The sequence below is a fragment of the Charadrius vociferus genome, unplaced genomic scaffold (assembly GCF_000708025.1).
Source record: "Charadrius vociferus isolate BGI_N301 unplaced genomic scaffold, ASM70802v2 scaffold1, whole genome shotgun sequence".
NCBI lineage: Eukaryota > Metazoa > Chordata > Aves > Charadriiformes > Charadriidae > Charadrius > Charadrius vociferus.
Window position 1 is genome coordinate 6,044,507 of NW_009647680.1, and position 19,183 is coordinate 6,063,689.

At 41.8% G+C, this 19,183-nt stretch overlaps 1 protein-coding gene across 1 annotated transcript in view; it reads left to right on the forward strand.

Annotated features, from left to right (window-relative positions):
* ANKRD42 (ankyrin repeat domain 42) overlaps positions 1 to 18,662 on the forward strand; it is a 19,593-nt gene extending 931 nt beyond the window's left edge. Inside the window, exons 2-12 of the mRNA XM_009881197.1 lie at positions 108 to 271; positions 1,849 to 1,956; positions 2,841 to 2,960; positions 3,573 to 3,708; positions 7,179 to 7,379; positions 8,390 to 8,515; positions 10,036 to 10,141; positions 10,764 to 10,939; positions 11,349 to 11,475; positions 14,183 to 14,327; positions 18,567 to 18,662. Of these exons, the coding sequence (XP_009879499.1) occupies positions 108 to 271; positions 1,849 to 1,956; positions 2,841 to 2,960; positions 3,573 to 3,708; positions 7,179 to 7,379; positions 8,390 to 8,515; positions 10,036 to 10,141; positions 10,764 to 10,939; positions 11,349 to 11,475; positions 14,183 to 14,327; positions 18,567 to 18,662 (1,505 nt within the window). The remainder of the gene's footprint in view (positions 1 to 107; positions 272 to 1,848; positions 1,957 to 2,840; positions 2,961 to 3,572; positions 3,709 to 7,178; positions 7,380 to 8,389; positions 8,516 to 10,035; positions 10,142 to 10,763; positions 10,940 to 11,348; positions 11,476 to 14,182; positions 14,328 to 18,566) is intronic.
* The last annotated feature ends 521 nt before the right edge of the window (positions 18,663 to 19,183 follow it).

A 19,183-nucleotide genomic window follows, 5' to 3' on the forward strand; every position in this document is an offset into this window, starting at 1 on the left:
TTGGCTCCTGTGAAGCTGACACCCTGATGTTTCTTTGATTCATCACTTATTTCCTAGCTCTTAAATGTTGCTGAACTGACTAATGTCCTTTTATTATTCCTCCCTAGCTGTCAAGAAGAAGCAAAACTATACTAGTGTACATGAGGCAGTGAAAGCTGGTGATGTAGAACAGCTTGCGTCAATGATAAAAAGTGGAGCCAGAATTAATGAGGTGGATTTAGTTGACAAATTCACACCACTGCACTGTGCTGCACACTCTGGAAGTCTGGAGGTAAAACATCATGTTAGTGTTCAGATGCAGCAAGGTTTTTCTGGGTTAATGTTTTCGTACTTTGGGAGAAGCTGGACACAAAATTGCTAGCTTTGATCAAGCTAAGTCAATAACCTCTGCCTGTTTTTCTCATTAAATGTGTTCACCAAGAACAGAAGTACAAGATTTTAGGTTTTCATTTTGCCTTTCTGAAGCCCCAGGCAGTTTATTTAGTCAACATTGCCAGATTTTACAAAATCAGTGATTTTCTTACTCTGAGCAAAGTGTGCCCTATGGTGTCTCTTCCAGGCTCATGACGTTCTTTTGTCCCTATTGTGTTTTTCCCTTCTCTTTGGACACTTAGAAAATCTTGTAAGGTGTGTAAAATGTTCTGCAGGTGATTGAAACAGGTGAGAAGTGACATGAAAACATGTTCAGTCTGTTTACCAATGTCCTGTCCTATGCCTCATTCTCTATAGAAATAGTCTTAATACATTTTATTTTAATAAATAAAACCATTGAACATTGATGGAGCAATCAGCAGGGGCTTGCATGAATATTTTGAACTTCCAGGAGGACCGAGCTACTGTATTCAGCACATTCACCTTCTTGTCACAGCGTCTTTGTACAATCTGTACAGCAATCTAACCTTGCAGCAACGAGGCCACGAGTAACCGTATAAAAATTCATGTCCCAAAGGAAAGAATGTAAACTTCTTGCTAAACTCAAGAAATAATGAGTGCAGTGCTGTTACTGGAATGTACAGAAACTGTCAAGAAAATGCTGATCATCATGTTGTCAACCCTAAAAACAGATTGCTTACCCACCCTTTTCTGCCTCTATTAATTCTGCCATTTTTCATTTGACTCACCTACTTGGCAATCAATGTATCAGACTTTATTGAATTATCTGTTATCTATTTGTCACTAAGCTCCTTCGTGGAAACAGTGGAGGAACCAGAGCTGTAGGCTGGCCTAAAAGAAGATAATAAATCATAACAATATATAATAAAAAGTTTTAACTGGTCCTCTAGCTGTTTTTGGATAGTCTATAGAGCTTTCCTTTGCAAGCAATAATATCTGCTGAAAGAAGGTGAATAAACAAAACTAAGCTGTGGAAGGATGAGAGGAGAGATGGGATTGCATACACCTAAGGAGCCTAATAAATTAAATGAGTCTTTAAGTTTGGTTCATTGTATTTTTCCTGCCAGTAATTTTGGCTGGAATTCAAGTGAGCATGTTGGCTTTGTTTTTTTCCAATGCTTTCACATTGTGCCGTATGAATACTCTCACAGATTACTTTTTAAATCTGGAAGAGTAAAATTAAGAAGCCGTGATGTAAAATCAGTGCTAAGGTCTGAATTAGTAGATTATTTGCACTTTTTGTACTCCTGGGTGAAACCTGGAAAGTATAACTTACTTGTAACTTCCTAACGCGTAAGTGTCTTGCTAAGGCATGCTCTGGGGTGCCGTATTTCCATAATGAAGTATTCTAATACTGTTTTGAAACGTAACATTGACTGATAAATTATAGTTAAAATGTGCCTCAGATACATGATAAGAATAGTTAAATAAGAAACTTCGGTTTTGGTTGAGCAGTGCCTTCACTGGTTGCTCTGGCATGGAGCTGATACAGCACACGTAGCTGTCAGAGGCTGGACAGCAGCTCACCTTGCAGCTATCCGGGGTCAGGATGCCTGCATGCAGGTACGTATAAATATTCACTCTCGGGCAAAAGTAAGTAGGGCAGACCTTCAGTTTCAACAAGTTCATTATGAAGATCAGCTGAGCGAGCTCCTAATGGAGTTGTGAGTATCTCATCTTGATGTCTTTACATCTGGAATCACGTCACTCTTGTTAAAACCAGTGCGCTCATTTACGCTGTCTGTGCAAACAGATTTATTTTGCATAGAGTCATTGCCTTGAGGTCAGCCCAGAGTTTATCATCTGCTGATCATCTCAAGTCATCCTGCATCGTGGTTTAACCCCAGCCAGCAGCTAGGACCATGTAGTTGCTCGTGCAGTTTTCCCCCTTCCCTGAGAAGGGCAAGGAGAAAGAAAAGCAAGAAAAGGAGGGAAAAGAGAAAAGGAAAAAAACCCTTGTGGGTTCAAAGAAAGACAATTTAATACAGCAATAACAGAAAAGGAATAATAATAATAGTGATAATAATAATAATAATGGTAAAAGAATATACAAGACACAAGTCACTCTCACCTCCTGGTAAATTGGTGAATTGGCAATGTCCCAAGCAGTGATCGCGAGTACCCCTTTTCCCCCCGGCTAACCCCATTTATATACCGAGCATGACATCTCTGGTACAGAATATTCCATTGGCCGTTTCATTGTTCGATCTATGCTCTTTACCAGCTTCCATGGGAAGCTGAAAAAAGTCCTTGAAAAATATAAGCATCATCTGGCAACAACCAAAATGATATGCATTATTGACATTCCTTTCATACCAAATCTGAAACAGAGCAACCATTAGAAAAAAAAAAAATTAACTCTATCCCAACTGAAGCCAGGACATCCCGCTAGGCAATGTTTGCTTTTTCAGCTTATGAACTGAACTTCTGCTTTGTATTTCTTTTAGGCTTTGTTAATAAATGGAGCAAACGCAGAAGCTCAGGATGATCGTGGGTGCACTCCGACCCACTTAGCTGCAGCCCATGGGCAGTCTTACACCTTACAAACCATACTGCGAAGTGGAGCGGTGAGAGACTTTTACCCGCAGTTCCCTAGCGCAGAGCCAAAGTCTGGTATCTTTTTCTAAACAAAACTCTCCCTAGATTAAACAAGAGATTTAGGACTGTAGATTAATTACTGTTGGTATGTTCTTGTTGGTGAATTTATTTTTAGGCTAACTTTCCATTTTTTTTTGTTACAAGATACATTAGATAAATGATCCAAAAATCTGGAGAGAATGAGTAATGTAGGTAAACCACATTCCACTGAGGATGTCATTAAATGAAGATAGGTGCTGTGGTGGTTGTGATTTTTTGCAGTTGTACAAATCTTTTGTAGTAAAGGAGACATAAACTTAAAAAAAATAATTCAGTTGCATATTTAAGGAATAATGACCAATGAAATGATAGAAATATGTCTAAAAATGCACTTTTTATATGTGTATTATTTAAATAAAACCAAGAACCTGTGAAAAGTACCTGTCTTGGAATGGGAACTGCATACATGGCATGAACTTTGAAAAAAGCTATTTGATTTATTTAAATAATTTAACACAATGAATAGCTGATTCCTATTTATAAAATTTGTCTTGTGTCTAAGAATCATAAATGAATGAATTAATCTGCTGCTTTCATTGTAGAATGTAAATGTTTCAGACAGGAATGACTGGAAGCCTGTTCATTATGCTGCGTTTCATGGTCGCTTGGGGTGTTTGCAGCTTCTTGTTAGATGGGGAGCATGTATAGATGATGTGGATAACAATGGAAACCTTCCAGGTATACCAGGATAAATCGTATGTTTTTTTAACCTTTGATTTACAGTTGCTGTGTGATACGATAATTGTAGAAATTCTAAGTAATGCAGACCGGCAGCTCTTGCTATTTGATTCCATGCAATCAACATAGTTATTCCATTTTTATAATGATGGGGGAATTTATAAAATCCAAAGTGTTTATCTGTCGGTGCGAGTATCCTATTCACCTCCTGCTGCTGCTGCTGGCAAGGATCTGAGCTTATGGGTGCAGGCTGAGCCTGGTTGAGAGCGCTGTGTAGGTGGGCAGCGTATCATATGCATGTGATAGAGAGCATGTGCCAATGGAGGTCACAGGAGGAGAAAGGTAGGTGGAGCAGGAGGCAGTTTCAGCTGCTAAGTGCTCCTTTTTGAATTTGTGCCAGGCTTTAATGGCTCTGCCAGTGTGATCAGATTCTGGCACGTTCATACCAGGTTTTTGTATCCCCCTATTTCTTAACTGATTTGGTAAAGCCCTTGCTCTCAATTACCTGTGATTTCTTCATCTTGATTTCTGAAATACTGGTATTCTGTATTATCTGTAATCTGTACTCTTCGTAATCATGAGCGTAGTTGCTTTAGCACAAAAAACGGGCAGTGTTTATTCCTTGTGCTTCATAGTTTCTCCAGTGTCCCTCCGCCTACCATGCCACTGCCTCAGTATCCTCTGTAAGTTGAATGGTGTTGTTCATACCCCGTGTTTTCATTGCATCCTTTCCCTTTTAGCATTTTCCCTCTTATTTGTTCCAAATAGCATATTTCTTTTTCTCTATAACTTGTTTAGAGTTATCTTTTTAAATCCCTTCTTAAAATCTTTTACCCTCTGTTAAGCATCACTTACCGAGTGAACTGATATCTATGTTCTGTTTTGCAAACCTGCGTCTTGTTAAAGGATGTGAGGCTCTTGCATCCCAGCGGGATGTCTGGTGTGTTAGCAATAAGGGGTCATGATGGTAGGCACCCTGGTGGCAGTGTAGAAGGTAGCTTTATTTGCATTTATTTGCATTTGGGAACACTTCCCTGATAACAGGCTTTTATGGAGAGGTGGCAAACGGCAGCACAGTTCTACTTAAATGCTCTCTCTATACTGGTTAGTAGAAAATTGTTTTTCTTGTTATTTTGACGTCTACAGAAGCTTGATCCTTCAGCCTTCGTTCTGTTTCATTTGATCATATAATCATCCAAAGGAAAGAAAATGCTTTGGGACATTACTAGTAAAAGTAAAGCGGTGTGATGTAAATACCAGGTTTTTCTCAGCTTCTGAAACAGCGAAGTGAACTTAATAATCTTTACATATTTCAGCTTCAAGATTAGCTGGACAGTGTTATCATTTTTGCTAACAGTATACTGAAAGAAATTTACTGAGGTTGTGATGCCATACACCTAAAACTTGGCGGCACCTTTTGCATGTGTGTGTTATAGTAGAGGCTTTAATTACCTATAGCATGCTAATTTTTGGGGAGAACTGGCTCATTCAGCGTACAGAATAGGCTGTGCTTATTAATTCAACATTTTGTTTTCTCTCTGTGTTTGTTTTTTGGCCATATACATGTTTCATTTCTTGCTCACTAGTTAAACCTGTTCTAAATGTAATATTAATTTAATCATAGCGCAACATCTGATTTTTTCACAGTGTTTTTTCACTTGCCACTTTGAGAAGAGCAAATAGTGTTTGCCTGATTTTATAAAAGGCGAGATGAAACACAGAGAAGTTGGGATACCAACACCAACTATCCACTGCCTATTTGTGGTGCCTGAGATAAGGTTTTTCAAAGTTCTCAGCATTAAGCTGCATATTTTGTGTTAACAGCACAGTACCCTTTGGCTGTAGCCTTAACTGCAAGTGCTCAGCATGCCTGCAGCTCACATGGCACAGTTATATGTTGGGCACTGGCTACTGAGAAACACAGGTTGAAAGCCACCTATGAAAAGTTCCTTTATTGTCTTCCACAGCATCCCACTGAAACTGTGCAAAAAGACATGGACGGAATACAGCTCTTTCTTTAATCTATTTTTCCCTTGCCATCTTTGCAGAAAACATTGAGCTTTTCTTACCACTTTCTGCACTGGACAGACATCTGGTTAAAAAAAAAAATAATAAAAAATTAATCCCCCAAATCCCTGAGATTTTAGGTATCTGAAAGTGGATTCATAAGGGTTGAGTCAGTTTTTCACTAACTGACTAGTAATCAGTACTTACTTTTGAGAAGGTACCTCTTCTTTTCACTTCTTCCTGAGTCACTAACTCACTGAATAAAATTGATGGGAAATGGAAAAATGGGAAAAACTGCCCTGATTTCAGTGAAGCTCAGATATTGTCACATTAAATTTTAGAAACCGTCTGTACCTAAATACAGTCATCTTGCCATAAAACCAATATCCATCACCTTTTAGTGCAATTACGCTCTGGAAAGCTGTGGATGGCTTGCAATAGTGAACTTGCATGTGCCAAAAATTAATTTAAGTGACTTTTTTTTTAGCTTCTGGGTATGTTGTTTATTAACTATGAAGACAATGAGATTCTTACCTGGAAACAAACTAATCTTTTTGCCTATAGAACATCAGCCAGCTTTTACAGAGCATTTTCATGGAGTGATAACACATAATAAGCATTTATTTGACAACTTCTTCCTATTAATGGGACTAGAGAATTCTAATAATTTCAAAATAATGAGTATGTGTTTTGTACCTCTTACTTTGGTATAGGTCCAGCACTCTAGTAATATTAAATAACTAAACCTAAGCATAGCCTAAAAGACAGGGAGGAAACACTTGACCCCCACAGGGAAGCAGTCACTGCTGTGGTGAGGTGGAGCAGCTCCTGCACACAGCAACTGTCTGCAACAGCTGAAGGAAAGACATGTACGACAGAAGTTCTGTGAATAGAAGCCTCTGCCGTGGGATATACCTTCAAATACTTTACCCAGTAAAGCGAATGTCACTGTCCTCATTTTATAGGTGGGGTAACTGAGATGCAGAGGTATGACAAAACTTGTAGAAGTGGGACTAAAGCAGAAATGGCCTCAACTCCTAATCGAGGACACCCCTTGCAGGCCTTGTGTAATGCATATCCCTAGGACAGCAAAGTCAGGCAGCTGCTGAGGGGAGTGAGATTTCTGTTCGTGGGGAAGATGAGACCGCAGTGTCACGCTCTCCTAGCTAGTGCTCAAAGGTCTTTTGGCAGCGTTGTGTTGTCTCCTGTAATCAGCTCTGCCAGGGAATCTTCTTTGCAGATCCCATCCTTGACTCTTTTACCTCCTTTCCATAGAGCTGGACTCTGTCCTGTGTAGGAGCTGAGCATCCACTGTCCAACTGAGGCTGCTCCTACTTGTTGTGCCGTGTTGGATGGCTCAAGTGCTGGTAGACGAGCTAGATCTAACTAGTGGTGGGAGCACTGCTTTCTTGGTACGTGGCAGTGCTTTGCTCTAACATACTTTGTTTCACCTTCCGCTATAGCTCATCTGGCAGCCGTGGAAGGACACCTGCATTGTTTTAAGTTCTTGGTCAGTAAGATGGCCAGTGTCATGCACACACTGAAAGCCAGGAATGACCAAGGAGAGACTCCAAGGGACTTGGCTGAACGGTTCTATAAAGATAATATTCTGCAATATATTGACAGTGTGGAAAAAGAGGAGGAGCATCCAGAGACACAGGAAGGTGAGTACAGATCAAGATACTGTTAAAACAGGCATTGTAATTCTATAGAAATGCTTGATTCTGAAAACTTACATGAGCAGAAGTATAACATTTAAATTACCAATATAAGGAAGAGCTGTTCCTTTCAATACTTACTAAACTTACTGATACCTGAGACTGGGGCACTCAATGTGATCTTATAAATGTCTTAGGTTTACCCATGATTGAAATAAAACATGTCCGACTATGTTGCACTATGAATACCAAGTTATCCATGTTCTCAGACTCCAGTAGACATCCAGATGAGCTGTATAATTTTCACGAGTTTTCAGATTTGCCTGCTCAGAATCCCTTACTTGCACTGAATAGCAACTTAGCCTGAAAATGTCCCACTGAAATTAAGGTTACTTGATAACCAGAAATACTACTGCAGTCAGAACAGAAAAGGATGCAAGTGTGGCAAGGTCTGTAAGGAGAACCTTCAGCAGAGCAAGGATATTAGAACTGCACCTTCACCTCTCTACTTCTTCCAGACACTTACTGTCCTTATCTGCTAGTCTTTTGTCATTGTACATATATGTATCTATGTCAGTACTTCCTGTCTATAAAAAATAACTAGAAAAAAATCAAATTCTGTGTATGGGTAGTTTTTAAGCAAGAAGCAAAATAGTTTATATATTTGGTTAGACTATGGAACTCAAAATAGTCAAATGACTCCAGTTACTACCAGTAATACATCATCAACCATAAAACAAAGGTATACTTGTTATTTCAGGTTTATGAAATTAATCTCTTAACTGTGTAAGATGCCCGTAGCCGTAACCAAGATATGTTTAATCAAGTCTATGATGAACAGTGCTGGTTATGCAGCTGCGTTTTAACTGATTAAGGGTGCATTAACCTGGCTAACTACAGCTATGCAGTGCCCATGCATAAGTTGCTATGAGAGGGGCAAGCAGTGAGAGACAAATATGAGCATGTTTAGTGGAAGTGCTGGCATCTGTTTGGAAACGTGTGCATTTTGTTTTCAGTTTTAGCTTTCCCAGCCCATGGCGCTGCTTTCAAAGGGGACTTGTTAGTGCTTACAAGATTAGTGAGAAGTGGAGTAATCAATATTAATGAGCGGGATGATAAGGGATCCACTCTCATGCACAAAGGTCAGTAATTATGATCTGTGTTTCAGTTTGTTGCTGATTTGTTTACTTAGTTTTTCAAGTGGCTGCTCATCAGATAAACTTCATGAAAAATAGCATCTTGTTTCCTGAGGGCTTGAAAGGGCAACCCTGAAAAACAGATTTTGTGATGTATGTGTATGTAGGTGTCACTTTAAAAACAAAATAACCAAGCTGAAGTCAAGAAAGAAGAGTTCATATTAAAGAGAAAACAACATCTAAACTTAAAACTAAATAGTTGTGGTGGTTTTTTTTTTTTTTTTTTATCAGGTGAGATGTGACTTTTAGAAACATTGGCTAGCTACCTGTATTGTGGATTTACTGAACATATCAGCACTGTGGAGATGTGTTGTAAAAACCGCAACAAAGTAATTCGGTAGTATGCTGTGAAGGAAGGTAAACTTCTGGTGTCTAACACCTTGATAGGTAGCGGAGTGCTATCATTACAGGAAAATGGTTATTTTGTATTTGAAGGTTTCATAGTCATGTGTGAAAGGATAGGAGAGGAAAGAAAGAGGGAGGTATTCTTGTAATATGCTTTTAACACTATTTCCAACATTTCTGTTTGACTACATACAAATGGTAGAATTTTTAAAAACATAATTGAAGTTCTCATTATGAAAATTGATATGTTTTGATTTTAAAAGTGTTTTCTACGTTCTTTCTCACCCTATTCTCTTGGAATGGTGCTAACCTACAATTGTTTCATCCCCAGTCTTTGCATGCAATGTTGGTGTTATGGAGAAATACTATGTCTGATTGTAATTTCATTTCCTTATCTCAGTAAGAAAACAAATATGGCAGACATCCAAAGGGGGTGCTATCAAGAAATTGATATATTGTTCCTTGAGAAAAACAGCTTACAGGTTACAGCTAGACATGCCAAATACCATCTTCCATATGTGAGACATCATTCCTGGCACCATGTGGTGTGAGCAGTAGCCATGCCAGATCACATGACAAGGCAAAGCTGCAGCGGAGAAGTGTTGCCTTGAGTGTCTGGCCCAAGAAATGATGTACCTATAGCTCCAGGCCTGGCTTCTCTCCTTCTCCGTGGGACAGCATCACACACCACAGATTGGGGCAACCAGCCATGTCTGACGTATGGGAGCCCAGAGCTGGAAAGAGGTGGCACTGCTTTGCTGCACATCTATGACATACGGGCCTTGCTGCAACAGAGTGCGAGGCAGCGTTATCTGTGTGTCTCATGCTCAGCACATGAGACTGGGCAAGTTTAGTTTAACTCTTGTCCAGGAAGAGTTGCCAGTAAATTTCTGGAACTAGAAAAAGGCACAGAACCACGTCGCACGATCTTCCCCAAAACTGCATGTACCTATGTGACTTGAGCATCTTGAACTACAGGCTTCTCCTGAAATAGTATGTCCCCTGTGGTGTGTTAGTGAACCCAATCTCTGGCATGTCAAATAATGACAAGAGGGGGACATTTTAGGTTTGAAACACTTCAGTTGTATATAACAGACTTGTGCACACCTTTCTTCCCTTAGCTGCTGAACGGGGGCATATCCATTGCTTACAGTGGTTGATCGAAATGGGAGCTGACTGTGACATTACAAATGATGCTGGAGAGACTCCAAAGGATGTAGCCAAGAGGTAGCATATCCTGTAGCTTTGTAATTTATTTACTTACTATTTATATATTAAAATCATGTCAGCTTTGGTGGAATTAATCCTGATTTTCAGTGATGGAGCAAGAACAGATCAGACCTGTGAATTCCAGCTCTGCGTGATAAGCAAAGCTGTATTGTATCTATAAGAGGTTTTAATTTTCACTTAATTTAATTTATTTTTTTACCAAGGTCAGACATAAAAGATGAAAACTAGCTGATCTGCAAAAGGAAAATTGTGAGCCAGTATGCTCCAGCTGTACAAAGTAAATGAGAACTAGTGCAGGCCAGCTGATTTTTCCATGAATAAAGATAATACAGTTTCTGATGAGATTCAATTAAGAAAACCTGCAAAGGGAAAGATACCTCTGATGTGGGAATCATTGTCATAAGATTTCACTGAGGCAGAGCTCATGCCATCAGAATACTACAAAAAGCAGATTAGCTGCTCATAGTTTGTGTACCAGTGCTTCCTGTAATCCTGAAACCCCCTCCAATAAATGGGAACATGAAGAGTTTCAGAGAGTTTCTGTCACATGCAGGGAGCATGGCTGCATTTTTCCAAATAATGGGGATACTTCAGTATAGGTTAACTGTTCTCTGTGCAGATTTGCCCAACTGGCAGCTGTGGAACTTCTGACACAAAGAACTGGAGACAGTAACTCTAGTGATGAAGAACTAGATGCAAACAACATGAAGTTTTTTGAAAGACATGGTGTGGAAGGGAGTACAGATAGCAAAGAAGATTTAACACTGGGTAAAGCAGAGAAAAGGAACGCACGCAGTAAGCACTGTCTTTCCATCACTCCTTATTTGAAAAGGTTGGTTTCAAGACATTATAGTCCTAGTTGCACAGTTTCTGCCAACTCCTGTGACTTTTTGTTGTAAGATGGGACAGTTGACAGGATATCTGTGCCACTGAGCATTCAAACGAATCATGGAAAATTAGAAAGCATAGCAGAGGGCAACCAGAACGTAATTGTTGCACTGTTTTAATCCATGTTGGTGAAACCATATTGGACTGCTGCTTGTATTTGAGATCTGTCTGCTGTGTGGGTGTCAGGCATAGCTCAGTATTTGCTGAGCAGTGTGATTTCTGCTCTGTGTTTGTGAGACTTTTTTCCAGCCTATTGAATTCCAGCATGACTGTCTTCTCCATGCATTTTACCTACCCGGAGAACTCTGTCTTACAGTAAGGGCCTATCACAAGATTCAAGAACTTCAACACCTTCTAGAGATTGCCTACAGCAACTACAGACAGCTGGGAGGAATAACTGAGGAGGAGAAGAAGATGAAAAAAGAAGAAAGGGAACTTGAGAAGTAAGGTTAACGTGCCCCACTAATGTTTAACTCTGTGAGGCCCATTTTAAAGTGTTCTTTAAGTTTAACTTACACTCAAGTTGTTTTGGCCATTCTGTCCTTTCCAGTTACCAACTTTAGTGAGGCCAAAAAGAAACAGACTTCAGCACTTTGTCTGACCATTTCTAGACTTTTACCACCAGGATCAGCCCCACAGCACAAGTGTTTGATGGGTCCACACTTCTTGTGCAAGATTATCTGTTTGGCCTTCAGGTTTTCCTGCAGCGTATGTGCAGTAGGTCTGCTAAGTCCTGGCTGTTTTGTTTGCATCGAGGATGCCAAATACGTATATGCAGTTTAATAAATCTGAAAAAAAGGCTTTAGTCTTAGCATGACTTGAATGGAAGTGCGTATACAGCAGAAATTATTCAACGACCTGCTACATTTCTGTGTCAAGGGCAATATATTTCTATGCTTGAGAAAGCATTAGCTCATATCCAGACCACAGAAAAAGAAATCTCAGCAAACCTGCCCTTGTACGTGAAACACTTTTCATGTCTGTCTAATTCTCATTAGTCTCCATTAAATGAAAGGGTTCTGTTAGATTGGTCATGTGATTTGATGGGCAAGCTTTCTAAGTTTCAAAGAAAAGCCTTTCTGTCTGTCAGAGATTTAGAGCTTAAACAATAATGCATCATCCAAAAGACAGCCCTATCTCCACCTCTATCTGTCAAAGGTTTGGCTACCCACTTTTTTCAGTCTCTGTAGATAACCACGTCCATTATGTGTTTGAGCCGCTCCAAGCCACTGTCTCTATTTGGTCACTGAGAGGAGACTGTATCCAGAGGGCTTGTATGCCATCAAGACAACAACAGACTTACCAGTCTGTGTAGTTCTGGAGCAGGTAATAGGTGTCCCAGATTGGAATTAAATAGTTCATTTTACAACCCTATATGAGCCAAGAAACTGAGGTCAGGATTTCTCTTGGTTGCAGATCACCCTTTGACTCAGCCCGGTCCATCTTCCTTAACTTGATATGTCTGCAATGTGGGTATCTGCATCCAAGTTAATTACCTTGAAATCCTTTTTAGACACCTTGGAGAGATGTGGCCATGTACTTCAGGGTGAGATTCATTGCATCTAGGAGTGTCTCTCCTGGCTTTAAAGGAGGAGGGTGACCAGCTCAGGTGTTGATGCCTATGTTGGAAGGTCAGAGCAATCTGTTTGCAATGATGCAGAAGTCATTGTTGACTAATGGCAGAAATTAGAATTCATTTTGAATAGAGCAGCTACTCCAAAGCTAGCAGTGTCTATTACAGGGCTTTGATAAGGCTCTTTAAGGAATTTTGCTTTTTGTGGCATGTGCAGCTAAACTAGAAAAATTGTGAGGATCTCTGAAGAGTCTCTTTCATCTGTGGAGGTCAGAGAGCATCCCTAGCTCCACACTGGCCTTTTGAAATGGAAATACCACTTCTCAGTGTACCTACCTACCCTTTGCAGCGTACCTACCTGTAGATAAACTACAAGATGCTTGTATTGTATGCCAGAAAAATTCGTTATTTTAAAATATTTAATGACACCACCATTTTGCTAGATGAAAGGCAGGAGTTGCCGCTTGGGAGGCTACTGTAGCAGATTTTGAAGATTCCTGCTTTAGTCCATGTTTTCTGGCTGTAAGAGGCCTGTTGTGAACCACTGTACAGTGCTTTTACCAGGCTATGTTGTGTGGGAAAAATTGCCACCATGTGTGTGCCACACAGTTTTAGAGCTGTGTCTTACTAATCTGAAGCGTGCAAGAAGTCAGCCTGTCCCCCTGAGCACTGATTTCCCAACATAGGCACATTCTCACAGCGTCAGTAAGGCTGATACAGGCTGGTAGCATTGGGCTGCGTGAGTCAGAAATACTTCAGTCTGGGAAATGTGGTAGCTTTTGCTGAGAGCTTTCCTGCTGTGCTGTTTCAATCCATGGGGCAGACATCTCCCTTTTGCTTTTTCCAGTCTTCCATCTTTGTAGCTGTGCTAATTCATCCTGATACAGAGGAGAGCCAGCTCAACTCAGATGACTCAGTTGCTGAGGTCAATTGCTGTTACAACAAGAATATATGTGAATTATGTCTCAGCTAACCAGTTCCAGGAATCTCAGTTAATTTAGGAGCCGTTGTGGGTGTGACGGATGAGATCTTGTGCAACTGTTTATCAGACAGTGCTTCAGCTTCACTTTAGTAAGTGTCATACAGGCTGTCGTTGAGTATTCCTCATCTGTGGCTAAGCCAATCAATAGCAAGGATATAGAGGCACCCAGAGTAAACGAAAAAGCTGGCCATGATGCCTCCAGAATCCCAGTGTTACGCTTTTTCTCTGTTTCACACTAACGTTTTTGCTCCTTGGGGACTTCTCCCGCTTCCTCAGCTGGAGATGAACCTGGGTTACAGCCTACCCAAGACCCTCATGTCCGGCTCAGTGTGTGGGAAGACGTCTCCATCTTGTGGTCAGATTGCGCTGAGCACAGCTGACAGCCAAGAAGGAACTACAGCTGTTCAGAGCTGCTACAAAGGGTTTTGAGGCAGGAGCACACTGTAGCTCACCCCAGCACAGCTGGTGTGAGGAGTACTGCACTGCTTTCTGCTGTGACCCACCCGTTTCTTAGCAAAGGCACAGGACCACGTGGAGTAGCTGGGGCAGGTTTGCAAGTGCTTCACGCTCTGCTTGTCTCCTTTGCTTTTGGCAGGGCTGTGAGGGAGCTGGAGGCCCAGCTGGAATATGAGCGAGTCAGGCGGGAGAAGCTGGAGAGCCAGCTGGATGACTACCGAGCAGAGATAAACCACCTTAGAAAAAGCCTGGAGAAAACTCGTGTCCCCCCTGCTCTCCCCCTGGTGAGTGCCACACAAACTCCCCCAGTGCGTGGGACAGAGGCTACTGCCTGTTGCTTGTGCATCTTTGTTCTCGCTAAGATTCCCAGGAGCAGTGTTAGGAAACGCTGGAGTAAGTGTGCTAGCAGCTTGGGACACTGAAGTGAGCAGTAGCCTTTGTTGTGTCCTGACAGTGTCTCTGCTGTGAAAGGATATCAGCTTCTCTTTGTACCCTGGCAGAGAAGCACCAATATTCTTCGTCTTCATACTAACAATAGTGAGTGGGCTGATCACCGAGCACTTCCATGCTGCGTATGCAGTGACTGATAGTTCATGTTGGCTGGTGGGTGGTATCTGGGACTGGACTGGTGCTTCAGGAGAGGTGTTGTCACCACCTAAAGGGTTACCTGGCCTGTGGGCGTGTAGAGATTACAGCTGTGGGTTTGTAGGATTCTGTAATACACAGTGGCTTTTATCCTCTAAATTTATCTACTTTATTACAGTTTACCACAAGTACCACAAAAATCACCACCAACAAGTATAGCTATGATTAATACACTGAATATAAATATATATCAAGCTATTACATCAATAGTATGGTAGCAATCAGTAGTCAAGCAACAATCAATAGTCGTGGTTTGGGCTGGACTGGCTACTGAAATGAACGACAGATGGTCTCCCCCACCTCTCTCTCCAGGGAGAGGAGGGAGAGAGAGAAAGACCTATGCATTTAGAAAAAAAACTAAAGTACTTTAATGAAAATATTAATAAAATAAGAACTGGATTCCTGGTCTGGATTCAAGAATGCATGGATCGGGATTAAAGGCAGATGAACAGACAGAGTCCCCCTCAGATGTCGGCCATTGAAGAAAGAGAGCTGACCCTTTGATCCCTCAGCTTTTACACTGAGCATGAGGCAGATGGGATGGAATACCCCGTTGGTCAGTTTTGGGTCACCTGTCCTGTCCACTCATCCCTGCAGGTGGGACCCCTCTACGCTTTTCCGCTTCTGAACCTCCAACGGGGCAAATAACAAAAACCCTTGGGGGTTATAGCAATGAGTATAAGCAGGAGCCTCTCTGCATACCATGCCTTGGTATTAATTATAAACAATCAGGTCTTATCACTCTGGGAACAGACTAGTCTTAAAAATACACTATTCATTTCAGAGAGTTCTGTTAGTTAGAAGAGGCTTACCTGAAAAGTAAAATTACTGAACAGAAAATTGGTTCTATTTTACCTCAAACCAGGACATATAGCAATAACCAAGTAAGTATATACTATTACAGTTTACTGCAGACTTAGCGTTAGTGAAGCAAACTTATGAACAATATGAGAGCTGATATACTTGATTGATTACTTATAAAGATACATAATATCGGTATGAAGTGAATTAGACAGATTTCAGATGGGGCCAAACCATCCCAGAGTGGAGGACAAACTGATCCCGGAGGGGGACCAAGAAAATAACAGCTTCACTTCAAAGATGATTCTGTGATTCTATGATCCATGTCACAGCTAATGGAGTCAGATGGGCATCCCTGGTGAGAGTACAAGGTCTCATAGAAAGTTTGAGCAGAAAATTCAGCCTGTTCAGGAAAGGAAAAGTATGTGCAGCACAGGAAGTTCTCAGAGAGAGTGGCCCAATTTTGGATTAAAAATTAAGCCCTTTTTATATCGTAGAGACATAAGAGGGTGGAGGACACCACCACTGCAAGCAGCCAATAGATGCTGATGTTTCTATTTCTAATTTTCTACTTTTCACCTGCAACAGCCAATAGATTATGAGGTTTCTGGTTTTTTTCAGACTACTTCTTATTTTTCCAGACTATTTCCCACCTTTTCAGACAATAAGTTGCTGTTACGGTCTCTTGGTTTTGCACTTACTGGTGGTATCCCAGGATGCCTCTGGTTCTTAGGTACCACAGCTGCACTTCAAAGAGTCCAGCTGCACTTTTCAAGGATGTTCCTGGTTCCCAGACTCACGGTTCCCATGCTGTCGGTATTTTTCAGCAGGTGGTTTCTTCTGTTCAGTAATTTTCCCCTTCTAACCAGGCCGCCTTTCTGGCTGCTCCCATCAGGTATCAGGTTGACCTGCTGTGTCAACCCCTCACCCCCGGCTGGCATAGTTTATAGCAATCACGGTGCATGTTGTCAGATATTTCTTTTGCTGCGGAACTCTCTCTTTTAGAACTGGTTTGTTTTCCTGCCTTTTACACCAGGCTGGGAAGTGAGTCGGTGGAGTACTGTAGTACGATACTGTATTGCTGTTTGCAGCGGCCGATTTCAATAAGCGTTCTTGTGTGTCGTCTGCCGTCATCTTGATTATCAAGCCTGCAGACAGCAAAGAAGATGCAGATATGAACTATTGATGGGCTTAGCAGGCAAAGACAGAAAAACGGTAGCTTTTTTAAAAATCAAATCTTGAGGATAGCTCAGAGGTTCACATGCTAACTTTGGGGACAAGAGAGCTGGCATTTCAGACCTTTCCCTGCTACATAACACCCACAAAATGACAGGACAGTCTAGGCCCTGTTTTTCAGATCTTTTCCATCTAGTCCGTAGGCAGCCTTGGGTGAGGCACCTAAATTTCCCCTGCTGTGGGTTGTGGGAACTGGTGTGCAGTAACACTGCTGGTTCTTCCAAGGGTGCAGCCAGTGGAAAAGGCTCATGGCCCTGCAAGCCTGGGCTGGTCATTGCTTTTCTTGGAGCTTGGCTTGACTTCCTTGGCTATTGCTCTGCTTTGACTGTGTAACTGTTTGTAGGGCTGTGCTATAACCAGTATAAAAGTCAGACAAGGACTCTAGTCACTGGGAACATGGGCAATTCGGATTTAGCTCCTTCCTCTGCCTAGAGGAGCTGAGAAAACCCATTGCGCAGAGATGTTCTAACCAGCGTGATGTCTGCTTTTCTGAGATGGAGCCATATTCATTCCCCTGCTCGCAGCTGCGCAGTGCAACTACTGTATTTCAATATGCGCTGGACCAGACGGAGTTAATGAGAGAAAACAGCTTTATAAGCTGATTATGAGGGCAATCATGCAGGAGGGGGGAGCTGGCCTGTGCTTCTTGTGAAACATTTACGTATTTCTTGGAGGCAAAATTGGATTGCTGGATAAAAAGGGCAACATTGCCGTCTTCTTCAGACAGGTTTGAATGAGGGCCAGGTGCTTGGAATGTCTCTACTAGAAAACGATCCTTTTCTGAGTGTGATGGGGAAGAATGCTTGATGGATGCTCGAGCAGGAAACAAGCATTTTGAGCTCAATTTTGTTACCGTTTAAGCCATGTGTGGATTTGGCCATTGAAATGTCTGGGGCATGTCAGGCCCCTGGGGAGCAGAAGTGACGCCACCCTTAAGCAGCTTCATCCTTGGAGAAGGACAGAGGAATTTCTGTCCCAAGAACTTTAGTCCTTCTGTTGCCATCATCTGATCCCGGGATAATGTGGCATGGCTGCGTGTGCAGCATGGCCAGATGGCATTCAATTGCTGCAACTCAAAGCGGCGAGGCCTTCAGGTCACTATGGTGCCTGTGTCACACGCCGGTGCAGGGTGCTGGCTTCACAGCTTACTTTCTCACACACCCGTGTGTGCCTGAGCACACCACATTGCACAGTTCCTTCCATCCCTTCTATCCCCTTTCCCGCTTTCTTCCTCCTGCCCCCCCTTGAAGGATTGTCCTCCTGGGCCTTTTTTTCCTTTTCTTTAGCTGGTGCCTGCTACCATAGGCAAGCTGTGATGCTCTCACAGCTGTTTGCTTCCCACTGTATCCTTGGGACTTATCTTTTCCATGCTGCTGAGACCCTCAGGCCAGCCAGGTGCCTCCACCTTTGAAAGAAAAGCCACTTTCTGCTTCCATAGCTCACTTTAAGATGTTACCCTTTCTACTCCCCTGGGAGGTTTAAAAATCTAGGCATAGAGTGCCCCATTTCTAGGGTGGAAGAGTGCCTGTAGTTAGTTTTTTCATCAGTAGCAACCTAAAAAAGTCCAGATGGGCATTAGGTTTACTAGCTGGGACTGGAGACAACTTCTATTGAGGGATGTTTGTTTTCAAAACTTCTGCTCCAAGTGCTACAACCCAGGTGCCTTCAAATCTTACACTGCTGTGACTGTCAGCCCCTGCCTGGGACTACACTCTGCCCTCAGCTTCAGTCTGAACACAATATTCCGTGCTTACTCAAATCCATATATTTTTAAAGCCTGTCTTAGGAGGTAGCAGGTTTAAGCAATTGCTATTTAATGGCTGTGATGTCCTTTGTTTCAGGAGGCTGAGACCGTCTCCAAGTCTTGCAAAGAGAAAAAGAAAGTAAAGAAGAAACCAGCAGGCAGCCCTGGAGGAGTATTTGTGAGACTGCGCTGAGGAGTGAACCTCTGACCAGGGGCAGGCAGACCGAGGAGGTACAATGGCAATATTCTACACAATGCAGAATGCTCGCATACCCAGCTCCACAGAGGAGTTGTGGTTCTCTGCATTTCATTGAACTATTTTTTTAGTTCTATAGCACTCTGGGATAGAAAATATTTTTAAATCATGGTAGCAGCATTTTTTATTAAAAAAAAAAGCAGAAAGTCTTATCTTCCCATCCAGATAGTAATTTAGCACCAGCTTTGCAAATTATAAGGTGATGTTTCAAGAGTTAACTACAGCAATTGCATAGGCACTCCTAGGTCTGAGAACAGTATCCCAGTTTGACTAGTACCTTAGGAGGGGGGAAAAAAAAAAAAACCAAAATACCACCTTAATAATCAGTGTCGACCTCCAGTGTGGAACCAGGATGCAGTGTCTGGGAGTACTTCTCCACTGCAGACAGGTTCCAGGCCCCTTGATTTTCATCTTCAAGTCGTTCCTAAATAAGTCAGGAAGTGACTCCTTCACAAGGT